General features: G+C 35.4%; 1 protein-coding gene across 1 annotated transcript in view; it reads right to left on the bottom strand.

Annotated features, from left to right (window-relative positions):
• Positions 1-6,251: 6,251 nt before the first annotated feature.
• The window catches only part of LRP1B (LDL receptor related protein 1B), a 575,589-nt gene continuing 567,330 nt past the window's right edge, over positions 6,252-14,510 (bottom strand). The window contains exons 87-91 of the mRNA XM_075152715.1: positions 14,261-14,337; positions 12,025-12,115; positions 9,458-9,602; positions 8,342-8,440; positions 6,252-6,296 (exon numbers count right to left, since the gene is read on the bottom strand). Coding sequence (XP_075008816.1) covers positions 6,252-6,296; positions 8,342-8,440; positions 9,458-9,602; positions 12,025-12,115; positions 14,261-14,337 — 457 coding nt within the window. The remainder of the gene's footprint in view (positions 6,297-8,341; positions 8,441-9,457; positions 9,603-12,024; positions 12,116-14,260; positions 14,338-14,510) is intronic.

Here is a 14,510-nt window from a genome sequence, read left to right as displayed (position 1 = left end):
GTAAGACCTGTTACAAGTGTGAAGGGAGCTCCAAGCAGCTGCTCTAACCGTCACGGGAGCCAAGGCATTTTGCCCGAATCTGACACACAGGCCCAGATACAGTCAATTATCCAGGGAAAGAGTCTCCGAGCTGACAGCGCACCCGTAACCTCTCAGTCAGAGGTTCGGATACTTGGTTATACTTTCTGAACACCGTGAAAGAAGGGCAGTGCGTGACAATGCCCACCAGTAGGGCATGAGGTCTGGGACAGAAGACAGAAAGTGCCATCTGACATGCTCTCTGCTACAACTTTCCCATCAGATGTGACTGCTTTCACACCCAACGTGCTCTTCAAGGTTCATTCCTGCCTTTCTAATAGACCAGGACTCCACCACCCTTAGCCTGGGATACCCTACTAGCCATACGGGTGATGCCAAACCTTACAGTCATCAATGGAACTAAAACTTTGTACCTTAACATTATCTCCTGCTCTTTGGACAGGGCAAGACCATCGAGGGTCCTGGTCTGATTTAGGTGTTGGCCTCTTACAGAGCTCAGTGTGCGGCTCTCACACGCAGCTCACCGGATTTAGACATCAAGCACATCCAGGCATGTCGATGCAGGTGGAAACCCATTCCCCAAGGCTCAAGTGCAATCCCTTCCCAACCTCTTGAGCTATTCAGGTGGTTGAACACTGATTTGTTGAGCAAATCATGTCTTCAGCTACTGCTGTCATGAATCTACATGTGCTTGTCTTATTCTGTTTATCTCTAACGAATCATCAAACACCTACTAATGCTGCTTGTGCATTACTGACATGAAACACAAGTGAGAAACTGTCTGACTACACAGCTTTTGAGGTGCCAACTCTTGTAACGTTCAAATTTGTTTATTTAAGATTCAGAAAAATTCAGTGACCAGCTTATATAATCCTTTTTTTTCTCGAGGTTGAACACTCACTTTAAAAGAGCTTAACGGTAATCCTAAATTAATATATCCCTTGAGTTTCCATGGCAGTTTCAGAGCTTCCTTTCTACTCACCTGTGAAAATGAGGTTTTACTCAGAGTAACTACGCATCAGTTCTGATACTATACATATTGTGTACATGTACACATCTTGATATTTAAAAATTCTTTTTTTTTTTTTTTTTTGGACAAAAATGGATCATTATTAAGTTTAGTAGCAGTAGAGGAGGTAGTAGTATCATTATCTTCTTTCCAGGAAAAACTCATTCAACATCCTCTTGAGGCCAGCAGACAGTTCCCTCTATTCAAGTACTTCTTTGAAGACCACTGTCAGAGGTCATGAGAGTCACAGCACAAACTAAGTGATGTGCAGCTGGCACAGGGAAGCAAAAAGATGCTTTATGCTTCTTTGCTCCTTTCTGTCATCTTACAATATGGGCACTAAATTAGAAACCCTTATTTTCATCAGATCTGTATTTCATACATGTGGAGATGGTAAGCGTGATAAATTAGAGAACTAGGATGATAAATTATCATTCTCTCTGTCAGCCATACTTCTGCCCATCTAAGACTTGAAAAATTCCAAACGCCTCAGTATCTTTGCAGAGATGCCCAGGACTAGACAGACAAGATTCACTGTTGATCTGCTTGTTCCACATGAAAAATGTCTTTATTTTTAAAGCTGATTACCTTGAGGACCTTTTATTATCACTGACATTTCTTTCCTTTATCGTCTTCTTATCCTCCAAAAAGGGGGACACACGAGAAGATACTTGGTTTTGTTCTGATACATTATGCACTTTTATGTGAAACAGATTTTCTGAAATGTGTTTACAGAAAATTTTATTACGTATGTGACCGCACTGATTCTGGTCACTAAAAGCTTGATAAAAATAAAATAATTACTGTTATATTAGGACCTTCTCCACAATCTCACTGATAGATAATAAACTTAGGTAGGAGTTTTAAAGGCATGCCACTACAGAGCTTTCCTTCTGCAAACGTCAAACCCCATGACTGTCTTGGAAATGAAAGACCAATTAAAAAATGCACATCAAAATAAATATTCTCAAATGCACTTCCTAGTGTGTTTATCAACAGGACTGTATTCATGTTGGCAATCTTAGTTGTGCGGAATGGTTAATCAAAGTATCAAGAGCATCATCCATCTCAATTTGTCATTTTGAACTTTTGTTGTCGTAATATAGTGTTTATGCAAACAAACATAGTTTTATGCAAACATAATATGGTCTTTATGCAAACTTGCATAGAACAAGAGGCCTATCACAAGGCAGACTCCACTGCACTGTTGTTGTGTGTAAATATATTAGTATAACCTCTGTGGAAAAAAAAGAGATCCATTAGACACAATTACATAAAGTTTGGCACAAATGCTTTTTTTCATATCTTTTGTGTAGAGCTTCTCCATTCAGCAAAGAATTCAAGAACCTAGTTTGTGATGGAGCACATCATGTCACCCTTCACGCTTACATGTATTTTTTTTTTCTCTTGAATGAAAAAGTGGGTAATGAAAGTAAAGAGAGACATAGAGCTGTATTGTGGTCACCCAGGATCCTGGAACCATTCCTTAGCCTAAGAGTAAAAAGTAAATGAAAAGTGTGTTTCAGGGTTAGATTTATCAGAAGTTCCACTTCCCTGAATAATTTTAATACCTGATATTTATGGAACCCACAAACTGTTTCACATTGCTAAGAAAAATTATTAGTACTGTGGAAGAACAATTTTACCCTGATGAATTCACAGTACTAGCATTTCACATGAAATGTCATTAGTATCTTCAGGAAAGCAACCACAAAAAGCCTTGCAACTATACCCTGAAGAGACAGATGTTTTAATCAGTGATACAGGCACATTTATCCAATTTTTTTTCTTCTAAGCTTATGTCAACTTAAAACACACATGAATCTGTGGCATTAATAACAGCAGGAAGGCTGTGGAAATGTAGAAAGTTAAAAATTTTTGTGGTTCCTTGTAAAAGTTTATAGAATTTCCTGCCTAAAATTGTTTTACTGAACTTATGAAGATGCATGTATAGGTTATTCATCAGGTTCTCAATCTTTCACCCTCCAGCTCCTTGTGTGTTTTGCACAGCTACAGACCCTGGGGATTCTGGGACTGTTAAAGGATTGTGAGAAACAGTGTCTATGGAGAAACTTGGTAAAGTAAAAAACAAAACAAAACAAAATCCATTGGGGATTACTACATCGATGTGTAATTTATAGATCTTTAAGGCATAGCAGTGGTAGAGCTCAATATCTCCATCAAAATTCTGCCTATAAACTTAAGACCAGATTCTGATCTAATATCCAGTATCTAATAGCTCCACTGACATCAACTGTGTATTTCTAAGAAAACAGATAAATTTATTTTTTTAAAAAGTAATTTACACTTAAGCAAGTGTAAAGTAAATAAAAATGTCTCACTGAGAGGAAACATGAGACATCACAATAAATAAATTTCATCAGGTCTGTATAAGAGTTCACGATTTCAAACTCATGTTACTTGTATACCCACTAGTTAAAATTTAGTTCTACCTGAGTATTAAAGATATGAGATTCTCTGCCAGCAAAAAACCAGTAACGTTTCTGAAAAGACCAACTACTTACGCCTCATAACAACTGTAATTATGCAAAAACTGAGGGCCAAATCCATCTCTGATGATGTCAGCGGAATAAAGGCGGAACCTGTGGAATCATAGCTGTATGGTATGAAACTATTTAATACAGTATTTTTATAGAAAATAAAATAGTTTTAAAATTCTATTGACATAATATACAGCTATACACCTAAGTTACCCAAACACGTGAAGAGCTGCAAAAACATTCAAATAGAAGTTGTATAAAAAGCAAAAATTGTCATTAAGAAAAGGAATTTAGCCATTTGTACACAGTAACGTTCTTTCCTTTCAATTTGCTCTTCTTTAGTTTTCATTTTATAAGCTAAATTTAAAAATTAGTCAACACACTGAATTAAGTATGTAGATTTTCATTTAAATAAATCAGTCAACATTTTTTTTATAAAGTATTTAACACTTCATTGTAGAAACATAGGCAAAATGACTATTATAACCAAAATGAAAAATACTGTTCAATTTAAAAAAATGTACTTAAACAAGAACCTGAAAAAGTTTATGATATGCATAACATTGTTCAAGCAAAATTGCACTAGTATTACATAAATCAAGAGTTTTATAAAGGCCCCAATATGGCAAAGTTTAGAAATAGGTAGTATGCATGCACAATAGTACAACAAAAATCTTTTATAAAACAGCAGTTATTTTTGTAATGCTTGTACAAAGGGAATAAAGAGCAACCACAAACATATTTAATCTGTTAGGTTAATATATTATGATAGCTAAAAGTCAGTCATGTCTAGCAGAGGAAGGAAGAGTCCTCCACAGTATATGTGTGAATAAGTCTTTTGTGCCTTTAAAGTTATGTATAAAATATTTCAATTCAGTTCAAACCTGAAAGAAATTGTATCCTTTATTTCCATCAAAATTAAAAAAGGTGGGTCAGATTTTTCCTCTTAGCAACAACAGAAAGCAGACCAGGTCAGAGCAAGCGCTGGAAACTGATACTGATGCTTTTCACTTTCAATAATTGGATTTTGATATTTAACCCAGACTATTGAAACTCAGGCTTAGGTAAGGTTTCACTGATATGCAATTTGGTCATGTTTTACCTCCGCAATATCACAGTTTATCTTCATTTAAAGAAACTGCTGTGTTTTGTATTCTTTAGTATCTCTAAACAGGTATGACTTTTTTGTGATTGTCAAAACTGAATGCTGTGATCATCTGCGTGTGCTTAAGGTTTGGGGTTTGTTTTTTCCCTACTGCTTGGTATGTGTTGGGGAATTATTAATCCATAAGTAATGCATGTGATTAAGTGAATAAACATGTAATGCATGTGTAGGCAATGCCTTCTTGTGCTCTAGGGTGGCTACTATCCTACAGGACTGTTGGAGTTCATATGCTTTGTCCCACAGCAAGTAAGGTTTCAGCTTCCAAGATATATCGTTACTATGTTCTATAAGGTTTTAATAAATACAAAGCTTGTTTACATGGTATATATGTTTAGTATATCATGTACAGTCACTGAATTTCTGAAACATAATCATTGTGTTCATGCAGATCATTAGATGTTTCATTTCTATAGTCTTGTTTACTTCTTGGCAACCTAAAGCTAATTCAAAAGCAAGTTATGTTTGTTTGTGAAAAGTTATCTAGCTTTATCAGGATCTGAAGAGAAATTCTAATGGGCACAAAGAAGAGAGTAGACCATTCAATCATTCTTTCACCATTTAAAATAAACAAAATTACACACTGTACTACAGCTTCCAGACTACATAATGAAAAAGTGCAGATACCATCTTCATTGATTAAGTAGAACCAAAAAAGTTCATAGAAAATAGATTGCTCATTTTCACGCTACAAACGAATATGTTTGCAATTTTAACAAATTTAAAGGTGTGTTATTTCAGCAGCATTGTTGTAAATTGTACCGTAGTGCAGTTTCTTTTTCATAAAAATACCTTACAAATGGTCAGTCAAAAGTCATCAGCAAAAGAAAAACCCAGAAAACAACCAACCAAACAAAAAACAGAGGTAATGCTGATGCCAAAACAATTATAATACTGTTGGTACATAGAAAAGTAATCCTTATATTTTATACATTTATACAGAGTATAAAAGGTAACAGCAGATTATGCCACAGTCTCCCTTATCCCAATATCTATTTTCTTTGGAAGGAGTTCTCTTCTTTCATCAACACTTGCTAAGGAGCTTCGACAGTTTTGTCCATCCATGTATAACTTTGCATATACTGGATTGGCGTAATTTGTTGGCTGCAGAGAAATTAAGCATACATTAGATCAGCTGGATTAAACCAAAATAAACGTTTATGGAGATGGAAATGGTTTTGTTAAAGCAAGAACAAGTACACATAAAATATAACTGGACATATTTAATAGATACCTGGACTTCTGCAAACCTGATAATGAGTTAATTATTTAGTTAAAAATTAAGTTCATGATGAGACATGCTATTAAAATAATCAATGATATGACATGCAGCACATTATGACGTTAAAACCATAAAAACAATGACAAAAAATAAAACAAAAACCTGGAAAAATGTCTCTGAAGTTGACTTGTCCACCTTATTACACTGGAAGATTTCAGAATAGATATGAAGAAGTTTATAGAGAAGGTGCACTGTGAGACCATGTGACAAGTTTAACAGTAGAAAACTGCAACCAACAGTTTCCATATATTACCTGTTCTAAGACATCAGCATCCCATCAATAGCTGACCATGTTTTCGAATTCTGTGGCCCAAATATACAACATGATTTGACCAAAAATTCAATACTTTTGTAATGTAAATTAAACTTTAATAATAAACCAGCATAACTGTTAATATATCATAGTAGTTACAGATTGAGAAGTATTTTCTCAACAATTTTGGTAGTTTGGACTGTAATGAAAAAATTTATTGAAATGAGTGGTACTTCAGCATAGGACAAGTCCATTTTTAATTCTGCAATGCACTTCAGTATATGAGAAGTCTCCTGAGTCTGACAGCACAGAAGGATGTATAACATGGATGAAAACTTACTCTCCTATCACTCGTGCTAAGGAGAAAACACTATCCAGGGTTTATCATGTAAACGTCTCCACTAATTCCTTCATACTTTGTGCCTTTATTGTCTCCCAGAAGACCTTCGCTATCCAACTAGACATTCAGCTTTTTACCTATAACAACTGGAAAGGGTACCTTGCGGTCAAAATCTTCGTCTTTAACTAATGGAACAGCACAGCTTTGCTTACACAAATACTGAGTGGAACACCAGTAAGCTATAAAATAGGTAAATTAATTTGTTTGGTGTACGTAAGAAATGGCTAAACTTTAAATTACCCAAACCAGGGTAGGTTTTCTTGACTTGCAAATATCCTGAAGTACACCCTGGGTAACAAGGAACGAAAGATGTCTAGAATCTTAATTCTTCCTTTCCCTGTTGACCAATACCATTTCTGAGCCCAGGATTCAGATATTCCTTAGGCTGGCTAGCTACAGCAGCTACTCATTTAGTTAGTTAAAAGCTGCCTATTCCATTTATTATAGATGACAAAGTGATTGCCTGGTGTTTCAGACTTTCCTGGAAGGGAGTCAGAAAAAGGTGAGTCACATTTATTTAAAAAAAAAAGAAAGAAAGAAGAAGCTACTCTTCTATATTAATGGAACATAAATATGCAATCAACTGCTCTAGTAATTTATGAGAGCAAACTCTCAGTTACACCTGTCTTTACATTTGCTGTAATGATTATAAACAGAAATTTAGGAAAACAGAAATTTATTTTTATTTCAATTGACAGGACTTTTTATTTCATTGACAATCATTATTAAGGATGATAACCACAACAGAACAGAGACACTTGGCATCTATATAGTGCCTTATGGAGTTATTAAAATTATATATAATAGCAGGGTCTGTCTCATGATACCTCTCTGAGTGGGTATTGATAGCATAATGCAGTACAGTGAGGTACAGAAAGTAGCTGGAGTGACTTGAATACCAGCAAGAGTTAATGTTAGAGATGTGCATACACTCTAGCTTTCATCATCCATGGTTTTGTGCTCCATCAGAAATATCATATCCTATACAAATTGTTAAACTGCCAAATACAACATATTACAGTCATGCAAGAATGCAAATGGCACAAAAGATGAATATATATACTCAGGCACATGAAAATGAATGTCATATTGATGTCCCTTTTTAATATTTTAAATTTCAATGTTTGCAAAAACCATGCTAAACTGTAGTCAAAATCTGATGTTTTAAAAGTAACTTTTATGATAGAAATTGATTGAAAGCTGAACAATCAAACAATGCATTGCAAATATTAAAGGAAATTGTTCATTTTAGTGTGTATCAAATTCCTCTATAATAAAAGGACTTGTTTTCATTTATTTGGGAACTTCTCTCAGTTTGACAAACTTCACTAAATGCCTGTAATTACATATAAATTGCAAATATATCAAGATACGTGGCTGTGAATGCTATGCTAAACTTACACAATACTATGGAAAAGCATCACATTGCTTACTGGTTTTGCATTCCTTTGCAAAGACACATTTGCAGTTTTAGATCATGTTACAATGACGGGTACAGATGAAATTTTGTATGCAGAGAGGAACCCTTTATTTCAAATGGAAAATATATAATTTACTGTCATTCTTCTTGCCATTAAAAGAAGAAAAACAAAATTAAAAACAAACAGAAAATGCCTCTCTTCAAAAATGACAAACAAACTTTCTTTAGAAAGGGGCTGTGGTGGAATGAAATGGATTTGAATCATCATTTCTCACCCCTGTTGATAGTGGTCCTTTCAAGTCAGAGTTTAGGTAGATTGATGGAGCTGTGTGGGGAAGCTTGAATGCAGTGGGCCCTCCCCCTATGTATCTGGCCTGTATAAACAGAAAATTTTAGTTTCTGTGCCAATAGAGCATCTTCCATGTGTACTTATCAACACTGTTAAATAAACAGTGCACCGATTTAAAACATTATTTTAGAGTGATCTACAATTAGAAAAAATCTACTTACAAGTATTCTTCAGCATGAAACATTCTTGCACTCAACAAGAGAATAAAATTCAGCATTTTAAAATCATTTTGCATTAAGGGTTAGAGCCAGACTTCACAATTAGCATTGGCTCTGTTACTCTTCCTCCAGAGGAACTCCATTTTCAGCTTACCTCTTGTATTCAGCACACTGACTATGTGATTCAGCGATGACATTCCTAGAGCTAACGGTAATCCGGTTATTGCTTTGTCAGAAATGCCACAGAATGATGGCTGCCCTTTGGTGTATGTCTGATTACGGAGCTCTAGGAAAGATATCGCAGTTCATCCCATGTCACATCACTCAGGGAGTTCAATCACTGAAGAGTGGTGCTGCAGAAGTGACAGCATCTTTTACAAGAAAATGATAATACTTACTAGCTTTGTGTAAACATTTAATCTATCTATCCAGCCAGGACTCTGAATTCTTTATGCCTTTGGAAGTTTTCGTATATGAAATAAGTTAGTTTCATATGTATGCACGCACTCTTTCATGCTTCAGATGGTAGACTGTACAATAATATACGGCCATTCAGTATTTGCGACTAGACTAAAAAGATAGGTTGCGATTTGGCAACTTAAGGCAGATGTGTCTGTGACAAAAAACTCATTTCGTAGTTTAGTTCTAACTCTATTTTGGTAAAATGCAGGCACTAGGAAAAATGTCCATCAGCAAGCATCAGGCTGCAAAACAGCTGTTAATATGTACGTGACATTTATTCTAATGAAATCTAACTTGCCTTTATATTCATTAACTAAATCTAAATGTCATTGTTTTATGTTTCTATTAATTACATTCAAATTCAAAACCTTTGTAAGCATAAAATAAGTAGTGGTTTTGCCACTAGAAAAAGAAAAAATTACCTTTTCTGCATTTACAGTAAAATCTGAGGCTAAAAGACCACCTTCACTGTGATCATGGCCCACCTCATACATGTTATATGATGGATTGCCAATTTCTACATTGATTCCTCCATTTATAATGGGTTGTCTTCTGATAGTTTTTGTCCTATAATGCATAAACACAAAAAAAAGAAAGTAGTGACTTTTCAAGTCAATTCTTGGATGCCTCATCCTAAAATAGGACAAATTTTGTTTTATTTCTCTTTAATCATTAAGACCAACAGGACAAAAAAGTGTTTCCTGCAGAGATAATCAGAAAGCCCTTCCATTTTTCAAAGTAGCAATCTGAGTCTATGTGTAGATCTCACATAAGCTGGAAGTAGTTTTTTATTGTTTTTCTCAGTTTGGCTTAATGGTATGAATTCATACAAAGTGCTCACTCATTGTCTATAACCCTGACTTCGTCCTACTATTTCCAGATTTCCCCCACTTCCCAAGGAAAGCCTTGCAAATTCATTGCAGATTCCCTGCAGTAATGAAGATGGAGCGAACATGAGTCATGTTCCCTTGCTCATTCATTTCACTTCCATTTGAAATCAGTTGCCCAAAGTCAGTTGTAATCTGAGGACAAGCAAATGGTTTCATTACGATGCATTAAAAATGTATGAACTTCTCATAGTTCCAGTTTGTATCCCCTGCCAGTGGTTATTTTAAAGCTGAAGTTCAACTTCAATTTTTTCAAACTTTAATAAAAGATAGAGTCTTATTTTTAACCTTGAATTAGACATAAGTAAAGATAAGTGATTGAGTTGAATTGTTTTAGTTGCTGAATTCATTTCTTTTAGCTAAGGAGGTGATTTTAGTCTGAGCAATTGAAATAACCTCAAGCAGGTAATTTTTCCCAATGCAATAGGTTCTCTAGAATTACAAGGGAATAATAGCGAGGCCACAGTCAGGATGGTAATAGTTGAGTCCTCTTGTTTGGTTGAGAAAGATGCAGTCAGTGTCTAAAATCCAATACACTAAAGGATCTGTGCTTTTCAGAAATGGCATAGAAAAAATATTTTCTAAAATAAGCACTTATCTGTAGCGTACAAGTGTTGAACATCTATACCTACTTTAATACATGACAGTCGTCTTTGAAGAGATTAAGAAAAACCCTAAAATATATTTTCAAATATAATTTTAAGGAAAAAGTTCTTTAGTGAGGTTAGTTCTATTTCTGTACTGAAGATCTATTATTTAATAAGTTATTTTCAATAACTTAAACAACTTACAGACCAGCAACTGGTTTTCAAGATTTGGCTATCAGTAAACATCGTTTTTAGGTACAGCAGCACGTAATGACATCCACGGAGCCTGGCAGGGTCAGCATAACTAACAGTATGGCCAGGGAATATATTTATCTTGTGGGCTTTTCAAAAAGGATTTAAAAATTAATGCTTACTAGTTAGCACCAGAGTTTGCAGGGTAGATGCTATGTGTGATGCTAGATAATAGTTACTTAAAAGATTCTTTTAGTCTGGAGGACTGAAATAGTCTCGTAAATGGTCACATTTGCAGAAATGGTAGGTTCATCACATATTTCTAAAGGACTTCACAAAAGAAGATGTTATCTTGGTTTCAGAGGTGGGGTAACAAGCCTCAGGAGAAAGGAAGACAGTGCTCAAGACCAACCAGCAGGCCAACTACAGGCCTGAAGTAAATGGTTTGCTGTCTGATTCCCACTCCAGGTCTTCCCTAGTTGGCCATGTCCTTATTACTAGGAATCTTTACTTGTTAAATCTGCATCGCCACTAACATCACTTTCTCGTTTCTCTGAACACGAGAAAGTTAGCAGCTCTCTCAGGTGTCTGCATACAGTAGAAACACTCTTGCTTCCCCTGCCACCCAACATGGCCTTTGAAGAAATGGCCAAAGTCAAAATGTCTACTGCACTCCCTAACTTCATTATCAACTCTAAGGCAGCTAAATTCAAGAGAACAAAAGATTCACTGTTCAGTGCTGGCATTTTGGCTTCCTATGCAAGATACTAAAGAAATACAGTAATGATGACAAGGCTTGGGACTCTACAGTAGATACTTTGAACATTGTTACAAACTCTATCTTCACTATAACTTATATAAAATTGAAAAGAACTAATCAAAGTAAATAAATTGAAATGAACTGTAACTAGAAACTGGAAATTCTGCACAGGCTCTATCTGAAAGTATTTATAGACATGAACAATATTAATAACGCGGTTCCAATGAAATAAATTAATTCTGTTTACTAAGTTGACTAAGTCTCCGGATAAAATTATTAACACTTATATAGCCTTGGCAGGATTGAGCAAACTGGATAAGAAAAGAACTATATTTTCTTATCTAGTGTATGTGGAATATAAGTATAAATAATAGACATGATTGTTCCAGCAAGAACCAAAATGTAACTCACTGACTGCATCCAGAAACAAGTTTTGGGTTATTTGAGTGTTGTTTTTTTTAATATGTGCTCAACACATATAAAGTGAATTTTTTATATCAAAAAGATGCACATACTTTGAAGATTTAGTTTTTTACTTCATACATCAATATAAAATTACTTACCTTCGTTTCCTTTTGCAAAGAAATAGTCCAATTACCAGAGTAGTGATCAAAGTCACCAGTAAAACAAGAGGAACAATGATTGCAATGCTCCCTAAAACAGGAAAAGGAAATATCATTGAATACTCACAGCCACATCTAATAATGTCATCACACATGTAAACCAGTTAAATTAATTTAAAAAGAATAATCTCCCTCACCAACAAATGCAATTTCATGTGATGAGTTTCACTGATCTGAAATTTTAATGTTGATCAATAAAAAAAAAATCATTGCAGATAATAGTGTACACACAAGTACTTTCATCAACAAATCAGGAGCTTCCTCTTTCTGGATAGCAATATACTTTGGACTAATTCCCTGCCCTCATTTGCAGCGATACCATCTGAAGGTGTGTGGAATTGCTGAACAATTTGGATTAGAGTGGCATGGCCGCTGACTTTAACTGCCACCATCATTTTCAGTAGTTTAAGTCATGCAATTATTAATTTAAAATATTCAGCAGACATGGCTCTGATTGAAGAATTCCATTTAGCATTTATATGTATTTATTACTTTTATTTGTGAGAAAATGAAAGTAGTTAGCAATATTCATTTCTAGATGGTTGGTGCATTCCTGCATTTTACTGCATTGTACTCGAGAGCCAATAATTTTGTTGTGTTGATATAGGCAATCAAGGAAACTACAATAATGCTTAATGTAGCAGAAAAACAGTGCACAGATCAGACAGCGATGTTAAAGGAGAGGAGGGAACAGGGAAGAAGAAAATGGGCTTAACATTATTTTGGCAGCTAACTTCACTGAAATGAGACTACCTGCAAAAATAAGGTCAGCAATTGTACCCTCCTAAGAATTTCTCAGCTTTAATGTAAGTATCTGGCAAGAAAGAAATACATGCAACAAATAATTTTATGTTCTAAAAAACTGGCCCTTATAAACTACAGGAATCCAGTATAAAGCCGATGTGGAATGACATGCATTTCCTTTAATATCACAATCCTTAACTGGTGGAAAACAAAAATATTGCTGGTTGTTTCATTGGTTACATTTATTGATTTATTAAAAAAATAAGCTGTTGGCAGTCTCTGCTCTACATTAAACACAGTCTAAATAAAGAATTGAAAAAGATGCCTTGAATTCTGCCTGAAGGCTTACTGAAAGCCAAGTCAGGTTGTCCGAGGCCCAAAATGAAGTACTACTGAATAAAAACTTGAAGCGTCCTGAAGATTCAGCATATAAAGGACATCACAACAATGTTATTTTAAGATAACACTTGATAAATAACTGGACGAAGTTCTACTTAGGAGGAAAAAAAAAAAAAAGAGGTTCATTTTGTCTTGGCAAGTAAACATTCAAGAAAAAAACCTTGAAACAGCCCACCAGGCATGAGTTGCCATCTGGTGACCACGGTGCCGCCTGGGGTGCCGCAGGCACAAGACGAACACCCATTTCCCAAATCGTAGCAGGTATTTTCTCAACATGAAATACTGATCTAGGTTCTGGCTGCTTTTTTGCCCATTTCCAGCTTGTAAGTGTTATTTCATTTGTCTGGATCGCTAGGAAGATTTCATCTAAGCATCAAGCTGACCTGAATAGTGGGCGATTCATTTTACTGCTCCAGTTGGGTTAAATGTGACCGAGAGATGTACAGCAGGGTACCATCAGCATACTCAATGCACCGCAGGGAACCTTGTCCACTTTAAACTGCCAATAGTGTAGCAATACCATCCTTTTATGCTTACAGGTATGTTTAAAAAAATACGACAGGAGCTATTCTTACTTTCAGGATGATTTTCACAGTAGGTAAAATTCAAACCTCTGCAGACAGCCAATGCAAAAGTTATGAACTACTTACAACTCTATTTTTGATGCTTTCAGTAGGACTTAAACGGTCAGAGGTCTCGTACTTTTTCTTTGCCTAGCAGTGATATCACCAAGAACTTGCCTCTTGATACACTGTCTTCAGGAAAAGTGCAGGCTAGCCCTTGAAGCAGTGAGTGTATAGCATATGGCTTGCATCCAAACCACCTCATGAAACACTGAATGTCAATCAAAAAGTTGAGAGATCTACATTTGTCTTTTTGTTTTTGGTTTTTTTTTTTTTTTTTGGTTTTTGTTTTTTAAATACAGGCAGCCAGCACATTTCATGACACAAACTCACATTGTAAAATATCACCAGGTTAAAATTTCTAAACTGAGCAAATTTGACAAGCGATAGCAGTTATTTGAAGTACTTACTTGTACTGATATTGTCAGACTTGCTGCTTTTGGGAGCTGGCCTCTCACACTGTGTGCCTGACCAGTTGGCTGAACATCTAAAAGGATCCAATTAAGATGGTAAAGTTAACAGATGTCAGCCATTAACACACTAACCTATTAAAGAGACCACCAGCACCTTCTCAAGAGCTACATGAATGACAACAGTGATTCTACAAAATAAACGACAAGCTTCATGGAAGGAGTCAGCAGTACTCTGCCATGGCACTTA

This window comes from Calonectris borealis, chromosome 6, assembly GCF_964195595.1.
Source record: "Calonectris borealis chromosome 6, bCalBor7.hap1.2, whole genome shotgun sequence".
Classification (NCBI taxonomy): Eukaryota; Metazoa; Chordata; class Aves; order Procellariiformes; family Procellariidae; genus Calonectris; species Calonectris borealis.
Note: the sequence above shows the minus strand (reverse complement) of the source record. Positions and strands in the feature narration are given on the sequence as shown.